Genomic DNA, 15,416 nt, shown 5'->3' with positions numbered 1-15,416 from the left:
CGAAAGTCAGAACGAACGGTAGGGCACAGGGCGAACGACCGCACAACACGTGAATGTGTGAGCACACGGCCGACAGAACGACAAAGGCAACTTCTCCAAATGAGCACCTCGTCTCGGATTCCCTTGCACACGTGCAACATTAAAAGGCACACCCATGTCGTTTTATAGAGAAGGAGGTAAAATGAGGAGCGTTAACCTCCAAAGAGGAAATATGCCAACGCGGCAGAACGACAAAGCGGCGAAGCGATGAACAAAAAAAAAAAAATTAATCTAATGAGAATTGCACCTTATACAAATTTCCATTTTTTTTTTTTTTTTTTTTTGCGTTACTGAAAAAATGGAGCATGCGTCATTTGATGGTGGCAGCGTGTGCAACATGTAAAAATAAAAACATAGAGAAATAAAATAACAGAAACAACGCAATGATGTAACAGAACCGGCCGTAGCGGCAAACCAACTTAAGCTACACAAACGATGTAATCGACATGAGTGAAACTTTAATCTTGTAAAATCTTCCCCAACTCAAAAAAAAAGGGGCGAAGCATGAAAAAAAAAAAAAAAAAAAACCTTTACACACTTCTTATGAAGAACAGATCTACTTCTACACCACTATTTCCCATTTGTGAAGTAGGCCCATCCTGTGTGAAGGTCCTTTACAACTGTTCAATGCTTTATTTCCATACGTGTGGCTCTTTTGCGTCGCCAGAAAAATGTGATTTTCCTTTGATTGTTTTCGCGTGTGTGCTTGTATCGTTGTATGTTTGTATCGTTGTATGTTTGTATCGTTGTATGTCTGTATCGTTGTACGCTTTTGTGTTTAATCGTTGTATGTTTGTATCGTTGTACGTTTTTGTGTTTAATCGTTATATGTTTGTATCGTTGTACGTTTTCGTGTTTAATCGTTGTATGTTTTTTGTGTTTAATCGCTGTATGCTTGTGTTTTTGTATCGTTGTGTGTTTATTTGTACTTATTGATTCGTATGCTCATTTGTGTGTATTTTTTTTTTTTTTTTTTTTTTTAATTTTTACCTTGCCTGTTCAGGTGGGTCAGGTAATTTTTTTCCCACTTTTCTCCGCATTTGTTCCGATCTCCCCGGGGAGCTATTTTGGTTGTCCTAACTGTTGTCTGCACGCTGTATGCATACATTGTGCGCGAGGTCTTGTGTAGTCTTTTGTGCATCTGTGTGCATCACTCTGCGCATCCTTTTGCGCATACTTGTTGCACGTCTTTTTTCTGTCACCATCGCGCACGCCCCTTTGCATGGTGCTCTCGAGCTGCACATGTTTTTTCTCGAAAAATGCATCTCCCCTGGACCCTGCACTTGTCTTCTTACAAACATGTGCAAGAATAAGCCAAAAATCTGAGCCTCGAAAAAAAGAAATTCAATCGAGCGATGCGTTTTGTCGGAAGGGAGAGGACTTGGCTACTTGATTTACTCGACCACTAGGTTTAGCCACCACTAAGTTTACGTAAACACTAGGTTTACGTTGCCACTAAGTTTACGTAACCACTAGGTTTACGTTGCCACTAAGTTTACGTAACCACTTGGGGGAAGTTTTTCTTTTTTTCCGTAGCACGAAGCGTACAGGATGAGTCGCAGGGCGGATGAGTCGAGTGACTCCCTGTCATATGAATACATTCTGGAATACGTACGGACGAGGGGGAGGTATGATTTGTCGATGAGCAAGTATCATAAGGCGGTGAAGTGTAGAGAGGGGAGAGTGGTACATGCAGATGTAGGTGCAGCAACTGAGGATGGGGGGTCGAAGACCACGATGAAGTTGGCCGGGAAGAAGACGGAGAAATTGGATGGGAAGACCACCCCCTACAGCCTCTTCGACATGAACGTGGTGACTCTGTACGACGAACTCATAGACGTGTTCCGCTACAACCACATCGCAATAAAGAATTGCAATTTCACCTTTTCGAAGATCAGTAAGAATACCTACCGAGGGTGCGTATTCGTGTGGTTTGTGCTTAATGGGGTTCAAATGACTGGACCTATGGATTCGAGCGAAAATAAAAAAAATCAAAACGATGAACCAAAAGGAAAGGATAAATCGAATAGATTAATAATGTATCGAGGACATGATAACGCTGAGGAAGGAAAAAATGGACCTAGAAGGAAAGATAACATTATACGGAACTTGAAGGTGAAGGGAAGCAGAGTATCAAATATAAAGGAAGTTCTTAAGGATACATTTGATACCCTTATCTTTTTCATGATTAACAGATACAACATTAAGCTAAAAATAAATCACTCCTATAGAGTGAAGGAGACGTGTAGCTATGTAATAAAAAATGAAGAAGTATACAAGTTTTTGAAAAACGACAACTACTTCAGAATAGATCTAAACAAACTACATTACGATATAAACGACTACTCATTCGTATTTGGAAAGAACATAACTCAGTTTGTTGATTTTTTCAAATACATAAAACACATCCATTCCTCTGCGTACTTGATATCCCTTCTTGTTAGAATTATCGCTGATAAAAATAAAATACATAAGTACAGCTCACAGCTGTTCTTCTGCAAAAGGAATGATGAATGCATTTGTAATTTGTACATGAGCTTTGTGAAACAGGACCAGGAGAGTTTTCAGAAGATTTTTTTCAATAGTAAACTCGCTAGCATGGAGAATATAATTCCGTCAAAGGTGTCTCTTATCGAGGAAGTGAAGAAGAAGATAATGAGAAGGCGCGACTTGTCCTACCCCGACGAGCTTTTCATATGCTCCTTCGTCAAGTCCTTCTATACGTTCAAGTTGGGTGAAGGACCGACGAACCAGATGAATCCAACAAACGATGCGGTCCACACGGTCGATACGGTCAACACGGTCGATACGGTCAACACGGTCGACACGGTCCACACGATCGATACGATCGAAAGGGATAATACTAGCGACATGATCGAAGGGGATAACACTAGCGACATGATCGAAGGGGATAACACTAGCGACATGGTCGAAAAGTATAGCACTGGCGATAGGAGCCCTTCCAGTAACAACAGCCCCACCACTCATACCATCCGAACTTACCAAAAGAACAACTTGCACGATGTCGGCGTCATCCTTGATGACACACCAAGCGCGCATATAACAAACGCAGGGGAAGTTACACAGGATCAAATACTCATAAGCGACAGTACAACTAATGACCAGGAGAGCAATAAAAAAAGGGGATCACAGAAATCTCCTTATATAGATACCCCCAGAGCAGATATAAAAAGCTATTTAAGATATTCTACAAGGGGGTGCAGAGGAGAAGTATCCAACACGCACCATCTCAACAGGGAGGAAGATAATCTAGAAATGGTAGTTAGGTGTAGTGGGAAAAGGACCCACATGCATAACCAGAATTGTGCTAATAAGGGAAATCCTTCCTTGCAGCAGTTCCATACAAAACTCAGGAGATATGACATAAGAAACAATAGAAGTTCCTCCATCCTTAAGGTGCACAGTGGTGGCAGTGGTGGTAGTGGTGGTAGTGGTGGCAGTGGTGACAGTGGATTCATTTATAGCAACAGGAAGAAGGTGCCCTTTTCGAGAACCATTAGGGGAGAGATACCACCGCAGGCACATGGGAAGGTTGAATCCAGATCGCACTCTCTCACCTCGTCGGAAATGAAGAAATCTTTGAAGAACATCTTGGAAATGAATAATGAAGACCACTTTGGAAGGAAGAGAAGGACGATGGAAGAATCCATTTTGGGCGTTCAGAGGAGAGGACGAGCCTCCCCCGAATATGTCGTTCCAGACAAGTGTCATCATTCGCTAGATGGTAAGGAGCTCATCGTGATTGATCTAGATGAGAGCACTTGCGGGGGTAGCTCGAACGAGGTGGTGATGGATTCGGAACATCTGGTCGGCGGTGATTTCACGGGGGGGCAATGCACCAACGAGCAGTCTACCAATGATGAACCCGCCAACGATGAACCCGTCAAAGATGAACCCGTCAATGAGGAGCCCACGAAAGAGCTACCAACGGAAGGATCCAGAATGAATGAGCTGTCAACGAATGAACCGTCAACAAAGGAGGTGGTCACAGAGGGGGTGGACGACGGTGCTCCAACCACCCACACGGAAATCTACCAAGGCAGGGGAGAAAAAATTGAAAAGGGGATGACACCAAAGAGGAATATCTATGATGAAGGGATGCCTTCCCATTATGGCGCTCTGAAGAAGAGGAAAACGAACGGGGAGTTCAGCCAGGAGGTCAGAGGGAGTGAAGATGTATGCGACAGCGTAGGTAGCGGTTCCGGTGAGGGTTCTGGTGAGGGTTCTGGTGAAGTTTCTGGTGAGGGATCTGGTGAGGGATCTGGTGAGGGTTCTGGTGAGGGATCTGGTGAAGGTTCTGGTGAAGGTTCTGGTGAGGGATCTGGTGAGGGATCTGGTGAGGGTTCTGGTGAGGTATCTGGTGAAGGTTCTGGTGAGGGCTCTGATGAAGTTTCTGGTGAGGGATCTGGTGAGGGATCTGGTGAAGGTTCTGGTGAATTTTCTGCTGAGAGTTCTGGTGAGGTTTCTGGTGAAGTTTCTGGTGAAGGTTCTGGTGAAGGTTCTGGTGAAGGTTCTGGTGAGGGATCTGGTGAGGGCTCTGATGAAGTTTCTGGTGAAGGTTCTGGTGAGGGCTCTGATGAAGTTTCTGGTGAAGTTTCTGGTGAAGTTTCTGGTGAAGGTTCTGGTGAAGGTTCTGGTGAAGGTTCTGGTGAAGGTTCTGGTGAAGGTTCTGGTGAGGGATCTGGTGAGGGATCTGGTGAGGGCTCTGATGAAGTTTCTGGTGACCGCAGCGACGGGGCTGGAATCCTTGCCAAGGGTATTAATTCCGAGAAGAAGTTGCAGGAAAAGGGGAGGGTCGTATCCGAATATGTCTTGAGGAATACCACCTTGAGACAGAGCCCATACCAGGGTTACAGCAGTAGGAGCATGAGCAGGTTGACTAAGAGGCGCTTCGAAAAAGAAGATATAAATGGAGAGAACTACCGGGGTATGGATGAAAAGAGAGAGCAGAGCGTGCATGTGTATTTTGATAGTGGTATGAGAACCATTAGGGGTTCGAGATTAGGTAGGGGTTGGATAAGGAGCAGAAGTAGCAGGAGCGTTGACAGAGGCTATTGGGAAGGGAGAGGTGAAGATAGGCACGGGCGCGAGGAGGTTGAAAAACGGGAGCGAAAAGTAAAAACCATGAGGGGAAGTTGCCACAATGGTCGTGGCTTGAATGGACTAGGAATCGTTAGCCACACCTCGTCGGATATGGGTGAGGAAGGTTTCCATGGGGGTTCCCATGGGGGTTTCCCTGAGAGACGGGTACCCCTTCCACGAACGATGTCAAAGGGAAATATAGGAGATGGAGGAGATTGTCCCCTGGATGAGCCAGAAGGAACGAAAGGAGGTGGTACCGAAGAATACCAAAACAGATACATGACGGATACGCAGGAGGATGAGAAGTTCATACGAAATGAATTTTACACAGAAGCGGGAAAAAATGAAATGGAAAACGTGGATCTAATAAAAAAAATGAATGAAAATTTCTGCTACTTAAATAACAACGACAAGCTAAATGTAATAAATATCCTGTGTAGCTACAGAACTTACTTGAAAAGGATTATGCATTACGAATGTGTGAAGCAAGATTACTCATTCGAAGTGGAGACATGTATCTTCTACCTGGACTACATTAGTGGTAGCGGAATGACAAGTTGCAGTACAGGAGGAGGAAGTGAATACAGCGGAAGTGCTAGGAGCAGTTATGACAGTTCTCGTCCGGGTCGAGGAGGATGTCACGGAAGAAGGGACAGACGCCACAGTGACAATGGAGTACGGTATGCAAAGGAGAGTTTACAAGGGGAGGAGAACACATATGCACATCCTACCTTCAGCACTGAGTTGGAAAACGGAAAGAAGCAAAAGCTCTTACAGAAAATAAATTATTATGAAAACAAGATTGGAGCAATAAATAATATTATCTGGACTTATACATATATGAATTCTATTTACATAGAACAAATAAAGAAATACCTTGCCCTGACTGAATGCATTAAGAGTTGTCCGTGTAGCTTCTATTATCAAGAGTTCGTTTCGGAGAACGAGGGTACGGAGGAGATGCCCCTGGGGGGGGCATCAACATCGACGGGTGCAGTTAATGGTGCAGTCAACGGTGTCGTTAACGGTGCAGTTAGCGGTGCAGTTAACGGTGAGGTTAACGGTGTTGTTGGAGGTGATGTCTGGAGCTACGGGTTTGATAAAATGTACCAGGATGTGGTGAACCAGATGCATAGAGACATGGTTAGCCAGATGTATAGCGGTGCCGCGATCCCAATACATAGTGTACCCCCAAGCCCAATGCATAGCGCGCCCCCTAGCCCAATGTATAGCGCCCCTCCCAGTCCAATGTATAGTGCCCCCCCGAGCCCAATGCACCACACTGACGTAAACCCAATGCGCCACACTGAGGTAAACACAATGCACCACACTGACATGAACCCAATGCACCACACTGAAATGAACCCAATGCACCACACTGACGTAAACCCAATGCACCACACTGACGTAAACCCAATGCACCACACTGAGGTAAACACAATGCACCACACTGACATGAACCAAATGCACCACACTGAAATGAACCCAATGCACCACACTGACGTAAACACAATGCACCACACTGAAATGAACCCAATGCACCACACTGACGTAAACACAATGCACCACACTGACATGAACCCAATGCACCACACTGAAATGAACCCAATGCACCACACTGACGTAAACACAATGCACCACACTGAAATGAACCCAATGCACCACACTGACATGAACCCAATGCGCCACACTGACATGAACCCAATGCGCAATGTGACTGCTACCCAAAACGCAGAACCCGAGCATCCGAGGAATTTCTCCGAAGATGCGCGGATCGTACCCGAGCAGAGCTTCTCGCAGCAAGGGGAGCATCCAAGCGAAAATCTCCAGAACAAGAAAAATGGAGACGGATATACCAGTTGTCGGTTCGAACCCATAGCTGAAGGAAAAAGAATACCAAGCCATGACTACAACATAGAAAGAAAAAACAGATGCAAGAGCATTATTAAAACACCTTTTGCTACTTACATACGGGAGGTTAGCAAGCAAGACAAGAATGAGAAGGCTGTTATGGAGAGGAACTTGGGGCCTGTTAAGGAAGATGAGAAGAACAATGGAAGGAAACTCGTGCACGATAAATTACATACTTATCCTATGAACAAGACTGTGTTAAGCTTCAAGAAGAAGAGAAAGAAGGGATCCCTCGAGGGGAATTACCCTGGGACCACAGCTATCGCCAAAGGTGAATATCACCTACCCAATGAAAAACGTAACTACGGGATGATGAGGGGGGGTGCCCCTTTTAACAGAGGCGTTCGTGTGGATCACACAACGTTTTACAATTAGATTAAGTTTTCAGGGTTCGTGTGTGTATGTTTATTTGTTTGTGGGGAGAGCTCTTATCCTTGGTGATAGGGCAACATCTCCGCATTGGCCTCCTCAAGTTGCTCTCTGACCAACGTGTATAGTGGGGAGGAGTTCTGGGTGCATCTGAAAAATATGTGGATAAGACAATCGCGAAGCGGCCCGTTGTTACAACACATTCGATTTGCTCCTTTACCTCTCCCTCCTCTACAAATCAAAGAGCAGGGACACATCGCTCGAAGATTCCTAAAAAAAAAAATGGTGAAAATGAAAGAGGAGTATAGTACACAGGTGGAGGAGGCCACATCAGTATTATGACAAGTAGGCATAAGTGTGCGTATGCGTATGCGTACGTGTATGCATATGCGTATCCGATGAACTACATTTTTGGAGGAAGTGGAAGGAGGAAACGCTGAACGCCTTGCTGAATAACCTGATCGGAGATGTCGTCAAGACCCATTAGGCAGTGAGCTCCTTGCACAATTTTTTTTCTTCTTCCTTTCCTTTTTTTTTGTGATGACATGATGGGCGTTTCGTCTTTCAAGTGACACTCGCTCCGTTGGTTCATCTCATTCAGTGTATGCATTTGTGAGTTCATAATTTTTTTTTTTTTTTTTTTTTTTTTTTTTTCCCTCTTCTCTCTTGTGTCATTTCTTTCGTCCATCGAACTGCCATCGGAGAAGTCGTACATTGCGTGGAGAGAATCGCGTGGGTGCACTTGCCATTCTTTGTGGAGTTGCCTTTCCGTTTGTTCCAAACTAAGACTCCCTTTTTTTAAGTACATTTGGAAATTTATCTCCCTCTTACGAATGAAGATAACAGAGAGATTCAACTCTTTCGGAAGACCTAAAAGAACGTTAACTACGTTGGTATATAGTTCCTTAACGTGGTTCATGTTCAGTTGTGCTTCCTTCATACTTTTCCTGTACACATATGTTACGAGATGAGTGATACTGTTCCTCAGCATTATGATTACGCTGTAAATTATTTTGATTTTGGACCCTCGGAGGAAGTTGCAGCTTCTGCATGCCTTTTCTTTCCCCTTCACCTGTTGAGGTACAGCGGCGTGATCTTCATCGCCATCGCAACCTTCATCGTGAAGTCTATCGTTAATTCCATCGTTAATTCCATCGTGAAGTCTATCGTGAACTCTATCGTGAAGTCTATCGTTAATTCCATCGTGAACTCCATCGTGAGTATGTCCGGCCGGGCCACCTTCACTGCAGGCGTCGCTACCGCCAGGACAATAACATACAATGCGATCGTTCCCTTCACGATTCTTCAGTATCTTTATTTCGGCCTGTAGTTCTTCAATTTTTCTAATGCACGAATCTATCTTATCCATGCAGACACCCCCCCCGTCTGAGACCTTGCCTTGTTGAGTGTGCGCACACAACTTGGAGTGTTTCTCATTTTTGTCTACAGATTCACTGAGCGTTTTATTTATCGCGTCCTTCTCCGTAGACAGTTGTTGTATTTCTTCTTTCAAAGGAAGGATGAGTGTGTCATCCTTTGTCACTTGGTATCCATTACTACCTCCTTTGCCCCCTTCTGGTAATTCTTCACCCCGGTGCACTTGGTCATCTCCACTCTCTAATGATAATTTTTTCATGTAAAGATTCACTTTTTCGTAATTCTGAATCAGCCTCAGTACATCTGCCATTTGTATTGGAGCTACATTTATGGGTTCATCCAGATGTAGATACACCGATACAATTGATTTCCATTTGGCCTCGACGTTCTTTACAATGTCATTCATAATTAGTGTGAGTGATGTTCTGTCGTCTGAATTGTCGATACCATTTCCCAGATGCAGATGGTAAGGCTCAAAAAAAGAGTCTACCCCTCCGGGGGGGATAAAACCGCTTGCGGTGTTCCCACTTGGCAAATCCACACGTAGGGCATTCGCACTTGTGGGAAAATTGCTACTCACTTTATTTGAGTCCACCGTTACATCAACAACCCCGTTGGAGGACCAGATCGTCGTTTTCAAATTAGAGGAAACGTGCAATTCGTGCAAACGGAGAACCGACAAAATGACAAATAGGGTGAGATTCTCCTCCTTTCCATCTTGATGTAAGAAATTATCCAACTGGAATGCATTGTCTAAATGGTTAATGACATCATGTGGTCTATGTGTAGAAACTTGGCTGTATAGTTCGTTATGGTTCATTTGGCTTACTGATTTTTCCGATGAATAGGGATGAGGCAAATTTTCCATCGACCCATGGTTATGAACTCTTTCTCCGTCCAGTACCAGTGTGCTTCTACTGATGATTCCATCCTTCTTTTCAACATTACTGCCCCCGTACAGTGGAGTGGACGCATCTGCGAAGGATCTTCTACCATCATTCGTAGAAGCCAACATAGAATCGATAAACGGGTTCATACCAGTCACCTTGTTATCTCTGTTGTTAGATGCACAATGGGGGATACTCCCGTAGGTTCGGGTTCCAGTACTAAATGGTTCATCGTTTGTGTGTTCTCTCCCCGGAGGAATGCACACAGAAGTGTCTTGTGAGTTTGTCACTTGAATGGCACTCACCGGGCATGGTAACGTACCTCTTGTTACCATTTCGCTCTGAAAATACTTTTCCATTTTTTGAGGTACCCCTTCGGATGAGGACACCAGATCGTAGCACTCACTTCCCCCCCCTGCATATTTCCTAAGGATGAAGGGTAACACATGAACCAGTCTTGGAGAGGTTAAAATGATTTTATGTAATTCATTCTTCTCATTTAAAAGTAGATAGCTACAGACGACGGATTTTATTTTATTCATTTCTACCCTTATGTGGTTAATTACATCTAGTGCTTTTTTCAATAGATCCTTTCTTGGAGAGTGTTTTACTGAATGTTTTTTTTTCTTCCGTTTGGTTAATCGGTTGGAAAGTCTACTGGATGATAATCTGTTGTCCACCCGTGAGGTTCTCTCCCCCACTCCAGATTCCTCCTTCCTCACCAAAACTTTCTTGTACTTTAAATTCACGAATGTACATGTACATATGGATAGATTTAGTGGAATTTGTTTTATTAAGAAGGACTCCAGAGTTACAGTGGACGCTTCTTCTCCCTGATTAGAGGTTTCAGTTTCTGTTTGATTGACACTCTCTTTGGTAGAATAATTCGTGACATTCCTGGAGGTGCAATCACTGCTTATGTAGTCGCTCTCACTATGAGAAGCATCCCACTTAGTTGCATCACACTGCCCGTCTTGGACTTTTTCCCCCATGGTGTCACTCGATCTATCACTACCACCACAGGGTCGACTATCTCTTGTCCGAGATATGTACTCATGAAGGATGTGCACAGTCGAAATATCTACATAGACTCCCTTGCAATGCTCACAAATGATAAGGGTGTGATAGTAATCATTGAGATACTCTTTCATCTTTCTCTTTAAGGTGGTTATATTTTTTTTTGTGTTATAATGTGGTGGTGAATCCATGGAGGCGATGCTAAGGTTGTAGTTAAATTCACTTTCAAGGAAATACTCACCTGTCTGTACATGTTTGTTTTCCTTGACGATGACACGCTGGCGATGGCAGTTTCTACATATTAGATTGTTCATAATTTTTCTATTTCTTCCTCTCGAAGTTCTTTTCTCATGGGTTGGGTTGATACCATCGATGGAGTCTTCCTCACAGACACCTCTCACATGTTTATGTGTTTTATGGGAGTGTCTTTTCTGTTGATTCGCTAGCCGTTTGGAGCGAATCCTGGAGTAGTCAGAAGCAGAGTACTCGTAAAAGCTACCTGCACTTCTAGAGAAGTTCAAGTCGTTATAATCTTGGTGGCCATCGCGATCGTCGTGATAACCGTAGTGACCATCCATGTCGGATTCATAATTGTCAGAAGAATATTTTAAAATTTCTATGAGCGATTCTACTTCATCTATTTCGTTTTTCTTTTTGTGGACCATTCTATCCGTGCCTGCTCCTCTCAGGTTATCCTTTCTCCCCCTGGACATGGAATAACTACTAGATGGATCCATATACTTGTAACTCGTCTTCATTCTCCTTCTGTTACTTACGTGGTCTCTAACGTTGTCTCTTACGTTGTCTCTTACGTGGTCTCTTACGTGGTCTCTTACGTGGTCTCTTATGTGGTCTCCCCCGTGGAGATATAGATTATCACCTCTGAACCTTTCTCGTATAGCGTATTCTCCCTTTTTCTGCTTACTCCTATAGGTAGGTGCATAATATTTTTTCTTCTTCTTTTTCTCCGTGGAGCTAACACGTGCATACAAACTGGTGGACGAGGTGGAGTAGGATTCGTATGATACATCTCCTCCTGTTGATTCTTCGCCTGAGTATAGGGGGGAGTTATTACATCCCTTAATAAGTTGTCTTTTCTTTATCCTTCTCGTGGTGCCTCTATCTCTATGTCCATCATAGAAGATGTGTCGATAAGCATCACAGTTGTACTGACTTGAAGATTTGAAAATTTCCACCGTTTGCGCGGAGGCATTCATTGTCGTCGTAGTCACCTGAACCTTTTTATTTTTGGGTGAACTGCATGCGAACATTATCCTTTTGACACTGCAGTTGTTAATTCCGTGCAAGTCTGTGAGAACTTCCCGATTGACAATTTCAAGATCATCTGTCTGGGTAAATTTTATAAGAACGTTTACATCTTCCGTTTGTGCATCTGCGTTCTTGTTACTCTTTATTTCCTGCTCCGGGGTGATTCCCTTGTCGACAGTTTCGATCCGATTCGGATTGATCCCTACGTCGGTTACGTCGATAATGTTTGGGATAACTCCCCGGTGTACCACATCAATCAAATTCGTATTTGTCCCGGTGTTCACAAATAATCTGTTTTCATGTGTGTACACCTGTTTGGTCTTCGAGATTTTTTCCTCCGTGTTTACTCCTTCGCTGATGACATTACGATCGGGAGGGTCTTCTCCGAGTATTTTTATCTTTCCCTCCGTTTGTGTGTATTCGTTTTTTTTTTTGTCTTCAGTCGGGACGATTTTTTCCTCCACTGTTTGGATCCCCCGTTCAGCCGTTTCTTCCTTCGAATGGCTCTCCGTTTGGGAATATGCACTTTTGGGGGTTCTACCTGGAGGGGGGTTCTCTTCGGTTGCGTCGGAACTTGGGTGGTTAACGATGTTATGGATGATCTCCTCTTGCTTAGGTTTTGGCGGCGACCTCTCCACAGTTGCACCTTCCGATGCGCTACCCTGTCCAAGTGCTTGACTTTCCTTCTCCACCTTATCATGCGTTTCTGTAGGCGATCCCCCACCCGCGGCGACCAAGTCACGCAGTAGAAGCTCCATGCTCGTGGTGAGCTTCTTATTCTTGCTCTTGAGTCTCTGGATTGTCTGTCTGAGGGATTCATTTTCCAGTTGCAGTTCAGAACAAAATATCTTGTAGTGTTGAATGTTTATCTCGCTTTGGTTACTGTGATTAAGTTCCAATTCGCTGAGGGAGAAGTTACTCTTCCCGAGCAGGTGCTCCTGGTTTGCACCGTTTACGTTGGCAGTTCCAGTTCCAGTTCCAGTTGCAGTTGAAGTTGCGTTGGTCGTACCACTTGCATGCATGTGATGGCTCTGTTCGACGCGGAACCTCTCCTCCAACTGCATACACAATAAATGTACGTTCTCGAAGTCCTTCTCTAAATTGTTATACCTCTCCAGGAGCAAAGCATAATTATCATTTTTCACCTTTATGGTTTCCTTGTGGTTTTCCAATTGGCTAGTTACTTCTTGAAGATCCTGAACCCGTTGCGCTACTTCTACCCTGAGGACGTCGTTCTGTTCTATCATCTGTTTTATTTTCCTAGCTAAGATGGAATTTTCCTCTCTGAGGTTATTTTCTCCGTCGACGAATCCTTCCTTGAGGGAGGTGAAGGATGAAATACTCCTTACATTTTGATAGAAGCCACCAAAGTTGGTACTTCTGTTTTCTCTATCGGTTGAAACAATTCTAACGAAATCATTCAACTCTTGTGTTAGCTCCTTGCACTTCCTCCTACATTTTTCTAACTCTTCTTCTTTTTTTTTATTATCTAGATTAATTACTTGTAACCGTTTGGCGGTCGAAATCAATTCGTTTCTTTCGTCAACCAGTTGGTTGATTTGGTTCTCCATCTTGTGAACATGGAGGATATAGGTCTCTTCAAGTTTGTTTAAATCTTCTTTCAGTTTTGATATCTCTTTATTTTGTTTAGCTATATAATTGTTCGCGTTGGCTAATCGCTTCGTCTGTGCATGTAACATGAGGGACGACTCTGCTTCTTTACTCATACAAACTTCCAACTCGTTCTGCATAGAATGCATGAAAATGCCTTTCTGGTCTTTTAAGTTATTCACTACATTGTTTAGTTCAATAATTTCGCTAGTTTTGACGGCTAGCTCTTGTCTCAATTTTTTATTTTCCACTTCTAGTAGGTTCAATGATCCCATGTATTCATCCCCTTGTGAACAACTACTTGGTTCTAGTAGAAACCTCTCCAACATCTTACTATATTCTTCATTCTTCTTCCTCTCATTCTGATAGTACCTGTTTTGGACTTGCACTTCCGACTTTAAGCGAAATACTTCCAACTTATAAGATGCAATTTCTGTCTGTAGGGATCTATATATTTCGTTTGCTTCACTGCTATCGCTACCTCTGGTGGAGCTGATAGATGGACTGGATTTGTACGAATATCCCTGCTTCTCAGTGGTTGCCATGGAGGGAGATGCTATATACGTTTCTCCCGAATTGGCGATGGATGCACCCCTATGGGGCCTTTCCTCACCATCTTCTAATTGATTAGATGTGCTTTCTTCTTTCTTCTCTTTAAACGCATCGCAAGGTTGTGCGTTATTTGTATCACCCAGATGGTGTGCTTCCGCTTTGGGCGCTTCATTGCCAAGGAGACCTTCGTACCCGAGCAGGTGCTCCACGCACTGCGGTCCATCTCTCTGTTGTCCGTGAGCCTCTCTCACGTGCCCCGACACAGCGTCGTGACCACCAGCGTCGTGACCACCATCGTCGTGACCACCAGTGTCGTGACCACCAGTGTCGTGACCACCAGTGTCGTGACCACCAGTGTCGTGACCACCAGTGTCGTGACCACAAATGTCGTAACCACCTGCTTTATCACCACCCGCTTCATCACCACAATTAGCGTCGTTCCTCTGGAATGAAAAATCCAAGGCGCTCGTGGTGCGCGTGCTTATGGGGAGAGCAGAATTTGCGCACTTTGGTTGATCTCCCGGGTTACCTGAAGACTCCAAGGCGTAATCACCCCGAGGAACGACCTGTTCACTGTTCTCAAAGAAGGAACTCGCGCAGGACATTCCGCAGTCGATCTCCTGGGGCCTCACTATGTCGTTGTTCACGATGCTCTCGTAGGAGAAGTCGAAGTTGAAAGCGCTCCGTTGTTCTGTGCTCTGTCCACCACTGTACACCTCGGATGGCTGCTTAGCCTCATCCATGTTGCCCTGCACTAGAATTGCGAGTGCTACATTTTGTTCGCCTCGCGTACGGAAGGAATCCGCCGGTGGCTAGTTAAAAAATAAAATAAAATAATAAAAATAAAATAATGGCGATAAATGAAAACGCCCGTTAGAACTCACGTGGAGAAATTAAAAAAAAAATTGTAAAATGTGTAAAATGTGTAAAATGTGTAAAATGTGCAGATGGGTATGTTCACGAGGGTAGGGTTTCAATCCTATCCCCTTTTCCGATTTCCCTGGAGTGCAAAGTCTATTGTCTTGCTCAAAAGGGAAAGGTAGGAGCTAGAGGAAGAGTGTCGTTCGACGGTCTGACTCTCTCCTGAACGTGAGGGGGGAGGGAAGGTAAACAAATTGCCACTAGTCTTACTTCGCCCAGGCACAATCTCGTTGAGTCAATCACGTCGTGCAGGCGAGTAGTGATGCACTGAGAGGTGTACGTAAATATGCACGCATGTATGTATAATTTTTTTTTTTTTTTTTTTTTTTTTTTTTCGCGATTTGCAAAAAAAATTGTTTA

The 15,416-nt window shown here is 44.0% G+C and overlaps 2 protein-coding genes across 2 annotated transcripts; one reads left to right on the top strand and one right to left on the bottom strand.

Annotated features, from left to right (window-relative positions):
* Positions 1-1,590: 1,590 nt before the first annotated feature.
* PKNH_1203000 (conserved Plasmodium protein, unknown function) lies at positions 1,591-7,428 on the top strand (the record flags this gene model as incomplete). Its single annotated transcript, XM_002260047.1, has 1 exon — positions 1,591-7,428. One exon carries the CDS (start codon positions 1,591-1,593, stop codon positions 7,426-7,428), a length of 5,838 nt encoding a protein of 1,945 aa, XP_002260083.1.
* Positions 7,429-7,653: 225 nt separating this feature from the next.
* PKNH_1202900 (conserved Plasmodium protein, unknown function) lies at positions 7,654-14,878 on the bottom strand (the record flags this gene model as incomplete). Its single annotated transcript, XM_002260046.2, has 2 exons — positions 7,654-7,692; positions 7,880-14,878. The coding sequence occupies 2 exons, from the start codon at positions 14,876-14,878 to the stop codon at positions 7,654-7,656; spliced, it is 7,038 nt and encodes a 2,345-aa protein (XP_002260082.2).
* Between the last annotated feature and the right edge of the window lie 538 nt (positions 14,879-15,416).

This window comes from Plasmodium knowlesi, assembly GCF_000006355.2.
Source record: "Plasmodium knowlesi strain H genome assembly, chromosome: 12".
NCBI lineage: Eukaryota > Apicomplexa > Aconoidasida > Haemosporida > Plasmodiidae > Plasmodium > Plasmodium knowlesi.
The sequence above is the reverse complement of the archived record's forward strand: the minus strand, read 5'-3'. Positions and strand labels throughout refer to the sequence as shown.